This window comes from Lathyrus oleraceus, unplaced genomic scaffold (genome assembly GCF_024323335.1).
Source record: "Lathyrus oleraceus cultivar Zhongwan6 unplaced genomic scaffold, CAAS_Psat_ZW6_1.0 chrUn1101, whole genome shotgun sequence".
NCBI classification, from domain to species: domain Eukaryota; kingdom Viridiplantae; phylum Streptophyta; class Magnoliopsida; order Fabales; family Fabaceae; genus Lathyrus; species Lathyrus oleraceus.
In genome coordinates, this window is record NW_026113492.1 from 8,247 (window position 1) to 14,041 (window position 5,795).

At 35.4% G+C, this 5,795-nt stretch overlaps 1 protein-coding gene across 1 annotated transcript; it reads right to left on the bottom strand.

Annotated features, from left to right (window-relative positions):
* Positions 1 to 2,063: 2,063 nt before the first annotated feature.
* On the bottom strand, positions 2,064 to 4,186 carry LOC127115111 (replication factor C subunit 2). Its single transcript, XM_051046745.1, has 4 exons — positions 3,952 to 4,186; positions 3,733 to 3,839; positions 3,547 to 3,648; positions 2,064 to 3,433 (listed from the first exon to the last, which is right to left on the bottom strand). Exons 1-4 carry the CDS (start codon positions 4,108 to 4,110, stop codon positions 3,169 to 3,171), a joined length of 633 nt encoding a protein of 210 aa, XP_050902702.1. The 5' UTR covers positions 4,111 to 4,186; the 3' UTR covers positions 2,064 to 3,168.
* Between the last annotated feature and the right edge of the window lie 1,609 nt (positions 4,187 to 5,795).

The following is a 5,795-nucleotide window of genomic DNA, read 5'->3' on the forward strand; positions in this document are numbered from 1 at the left end:
TTTTGCCTAAAGCGCTTTCTAATCCCCCCTTAGACAGCGCTTTTTACAAAAGCGCTGTCTAAGGTATACGAAAATTTTTGAAGCTTTTGTTTTAAACCACATTTTTTCCAGGTTTATAAACCAGAATTTCTACCTGTTTTCAACCAGATTTTGACAGACAATTATCACATTTTATATATGCCATTTTGGCCTTTTTTCTACCAATTTTTGGCTAACAAATATATATATATACCAATTCAAACCAATTTTGCCTTAAATGTATCAAAATATATACAAATTTATGTACACATTTACAAGCCATAACATATACTACAAATGTACACATTAATTACACAAATTTATGAACAAACATTGAGCTTTATCATGAATTGACACCACTCCTCTTTGATTTCGTCCACTTGATCCTTTGTATAAAATGCACACTTGAATTCATCAAAGTACTACATAATAATATAACATATTTTGAATTAATTCCAACTATTTAATTATATGAGATATGTGTAAATATAAAAATAACTCATAAGTTAGAAATACATACATCGGTGGGAATCTTTAATCGGCCCAAAGCAAGAGTATCTCGCATAAACCTCAACATGAAATACCCGCAATCTATTTGATTACGTTGTTGAGGACACTACATATGAAAAAAAAAATATGGATTATAAATCCTAAGTTTTATCAAGTGTCATCACTAATATAATAAAAAATGTGGTAATTAAAAATATACCGCCACTTTAATCCATGTAATGGAGTTGGCGCCCCTCCTTGAGGTTTGGATATCTCGTTGGGCCCGAAAAGCTTGTAGGACGCTAATAAAATAAAAATGAAGCAATTAGAACAATTCACATAAACTAAGAAAAATTTTGAACATTCTCACTTACGTGTCAATTAGGACCTTCATATCCGGGTATGTTGTCCAATCATTTCCTAACGAGTCAAGATAATACACAATTTCTCGGATAGGATTGATTGCGAGCAACAACCAATGTCCACTGTAATGATTAGGCAAATGTTAGATGGTAACTTGGAAAATAATTATAATAGATGAATTTAGAATGAAATGCTAACCCGGTATTAAACGGTATAAAAAACAACTTCTCCGCATCTTTATTGTCCATGAGGATCCGTATATAAAACCAATAATAACAAGAAATCGTTAATGTGTATATATGTCAAATACATAATTTAAGCAAATAGTTCAATTTAAGACAATTATATGTAATTACCTCTGGAATGTTCGGCTGAAAGGTACAGTTGATACTGTCTTTGTCCGAAGCATCTCTGTATACTGTTGAGGCGCTAGCCTCTCTTTCTCTCCTCAATGCATCAAGCTCAGCTTGCATGGCTTCCAATCTTGCATGAAGCTCCCGATTACTAGGAGCCCATTAGGTTCTATAAGCTGTCCCTGGTTGCTCCAATAGACATCTAGTATGATGCCTCGAGATCTTCCTTGGACCACCCTTCTCATTATTGTGATGCCTCTTCGAATTTCTTCTTCCGCGGATACTTTTTTACTAACTTCCTCATGTTGGTCATCAGCCATGTCTAACCTGTAATAAACCAAGGAAACCATCAAATATCAAATATAACTTATAATCAAAGCAATTGAAAACAAAAAATAAAGAAATCATGCATTATCAGATATAACTTATAATCAAAGCAATTGAAAACAAAAATATAACGAAATCATGCATTATCAGATATAACTTATAATCAAAGCAATTGAAAACAAAAAAAAAAGAAATCATGCATTATCAGATATAACTTATAATCAAAGCAACCATGTGCGTCTACAATCTCTTCAACTCGATCACAATCGTATGTTTCCGTGTACTTCTTACTGAGTAACATCCTCCATTGTAGACACTTGATTCTCTGTAAGATTCTCAACATACACACCTGATTTGACACCTAATATTATTTTAACACATTTCTTTTCTAATTTTTAATTTTTAAAATTCAATTTAAGTCAAACCTAAAAATATTCCTAGCAACTTTATTCATTAGTCAAACACATTGAGAGGAATAAAGTTCCTGGAAATAACATTCCTAGAAATCATATTCCCAGGATTATAATTTTATTCCATTAAACAAACACACCCTTAATCACAGCGACCAAGTTCTCATTATTTTCATTTTGCTTCATCTGCATCTCTCTCTAAGCTATTCTGATGCCAATCATTTGCTTTTCTAGAGCATCTAATACTGCTTCCACTTTGGTGTTAGTATTTGATCCTGTAAAGTGATGATCCCCTCAAGAATCCGGCAGGTCATACCAGTTTGATGTGAACCCGGATTACAGAAACAGTAAATGGAAGAAAATATAGTAGTAATGGAAAACAAGTGTGTATCATTTCTATAAATCAGAGGAAAATCAATAGAATGATCCTATTGTCCACAGAGCTATGCTCCTTCAGAAAACCAATGCTCTCTTGCCTTAACAGCTGAGTAATTTTCTTCATGCCTCTCTCTCTCTACTCAGCACACCTATAACAGAATTCCACTACATCATTAGCCTCTCTCTTTCTCTCTCTGCCACCAGTGTTATCAAATTTCCCCACCATGGCCGCTATGGCGGATTTACGTGGCGGTTTTTGGGCTCGCCAAAATGGTAAATATCGGCTGCTATTGCAGGTTTTTCCGCAATAACGGCACCGCAAAGTGACCGGTATGGCAGGATTTTGCCTCTCCGTCATGGACCGCCATCAACAACACTGTCTGCCACACGGACAATCCCACTCTCCCCTTTCCTATTCTTCAAGCTTCAACCCACTGCATATTAGGTTTAGGGTTGTTGTGTAACGGTCCATTTGGCCCAGAATTCTCATTTGGGGTTCTAACATATGCACCTTACAAAATTTAGTTACTATTTACACGTGCAAAAATAGATAATAAACTAGACATCACATAATCTAGCTCAAAAGGATGAAAAAGAAGCTGGTCAAATACTACTAAACATTTTGAACTTTTGTATTTACTTTAAAAAGGCAATTCTGAAATGCCTCTTTACAGTAGGTAAACTGTTATAGCTAGCCAGATAAATCTTTGCAAGTAAACAAACCTTTAAAGTATAGTACAGGAGGTCAGACATCCTAAATCCCTCATAAGCCATAAAATCGTCAGAATTCAGGCCATGGAAAAACTTTAGACTGGTATAACATTGGCGATTCATATGCATATATTCCTCAAACAAACAAGAATATTCCGTAATTCAACACAAATAAAAAGTTGAGGTACCTTCTCAGCTTGAACCACAACCATGAGACGACCAAGTATCTCTTGATCAGATAGTCGCGAAAATCTCACAATTGCACACCTACTCTGAATCGGCTCAATAATCTTAGACGATGTATTGCAAGCAAGCGCGAAACGAGTAGAATTAGAATATATCTCCATCGTCCTTCTTAAAGCTTGTTGTGCTCCAGATGTCATACTGATTCGAGTCCAAAAAAAAATGTTACAACAAAACTAAAATCCAATGAAAACAATAATGAATAAAGTAAGAACATTAATTGAATTAAATCACCGCCAAAATATAAAATAGACCTGTCAGCTTCATCGAGTATAACAACTTTGTGTCGGCCTGGAGGAAGTGTTACTTTCTTTTGAGCAAACATCTTGATCTTGTTCCTCACAACATCTATTCCTCTACAGCAGCAAAAAAAATGTGAATAGCTTGGTTAAACACTGTAACATCATTATTTCATGTGCAATAAGGGGAAAATTCGATACCTATCATCTGAAGCATTTAGTTCAAGAACAGCTTCTCTGTAATTGGGACCGAGAAGCTCGTGCGCAAGTGCGAGGATGCTAGTGGTTTTTCCAGTTCCAGGAGGACCCTAAAAAATGACAATAACAAAATTGGGAATTAGGGCACAGTGAAAAACTAAAGAGTGAGAGAAAACGAATGAGTGAGTGTGATGAATTGAAGAGTGGGGATGAGTGGTTTACTGATAAAATGAGGTTGGGCATGTTGCCGTCACGAGCGATGACTTGGAGCCGGGAGACGGCGTCTTCATTGCCGACGATGTCGACGACCTTGCTGGGTCGGTACTTCTCAACCCACGGTACGTCGTAGTTTGCGCTGTTGCTTGAGGATGACGATGCCATGCTGTGATGCTGAATGCGAATAGCAAAACCCCGGACAAACCCTATATGACAAACTTGGAGGGAATTTCTAATTTCTAAGGTGGGAAAGTTTTTAGGGATACTCTTCCTAATTTATTTTATTTTTTAATTGAAAGACTTTAAACAACGCTTTCTCAAAAGCGCTGACTAAGGTCTATATTTAAAAGCGCTTTCTAAAAGCGCTGTCTAAGGGGGGGTCTTAGACAGCGCTTTCTAAAAGCGCTGTCTAAGACCCCCCCTTAGACAGCGCTTTCATTATTTTTTTAGAACATTTTCCGTGTTTTATTTTTATTTTAACCTTAGACAGCGCTTTCTTTTAAAAGCGCTGTCTAAGATGCGCTGTTAAAAAACCTTTTTGGCGTAGTGATGCTAGATATACACCAAGAATGAACACCAATACTTCTTGCTTCAATGATAAACACCAATAGTTAGACAAATTAAATTAGAGAGAATATTGATAAACACTAATATTTCTTGCTTCAATGTACCAATTATTTAACAAATCAAAGTAGAGAAAATCTTGATGAACACCAATATTCTATGGCTAGAAAAATAAAGTGTTACTCACAATTTACAAGTGTTGCTCTATGTAGACTAAAATATTTTAAATAACAATCTCGGTTGTGTTACAGTTATTAAACACTTTCGTGATTTCTATCAATATATGTATTGTGACATTCATTGGGGTTGTCGTAGTGTATATAAATCCAAATTTATTATTTATCATAAAAACAATAAATAATAGTATTCATATTGGTATCTTGTGATACCATTTTATTGCAGATGTTTTCATGATAAAGAACCTTTTTTTAAAAACCTTTAACGAAATTAGAAAGATGATAACCATTTTTAGAAAGATGATCATCAAAATGGCTTATCCACCTGACAACAATGTTGAAGTGTAATACAAATTGACATTTAAGTTGCATTTAGATTTTAATGAGTTTCTTTTAGTTGTTTTGATGATATAAATACTGAACTCAAGTTTTAGTTCGTAACCAATTCATTTTGTAACCGTTTTCAATTGAGAAAGAAAGCTAGTTAGGGTTCTCTCTCTCTCTTCTCTCTCTCTCTCTCTCTCTCTCTCTCTCTCTCTCTTTCTCTCTCTCTCTCCCTTCCACCACCACCACCATCATCTTCTTCATTCTTGTGCACCAACAATTGGTATCTAGATCTGAAGTTCTAATTCAAGAACGGAAAACACGAGTGTACGTGAGGCATGCGTGATTGATTTTTTGTCATTCAATTCATAGTGAATTGAAGATCTAAATCTAAATAGAATCACATTTCTTTATTCTGAGGGATTGGGAAACACAAGCGTTGGTGAGATCTGCGTGAATTTGCATAAGAACTAAGATGAACGGCGGAAACGGTAGCTTGAACACAAAGGTTCAAGTATTTGATGGAAATAATTATAATCGGTGGATGATTTAGATGCGTGTGTTGTTTGGCGCTCAAGATGTTTTTGATTCCGTAAATGATGGTGACACAATGGTTGTAGTAGATGCAACTAAAATGCATAGAAACGTTCAAAGAGAAATGAGGAAGAATGATCAGAATGCGTTATTCTATATCCATCAATGTGTGGATACGAATGTGTTTGAGAAAATCGTTGATTCAACAATGATGAAGGCTGCGTGGGACACACTGGTATAATGCTATGATGG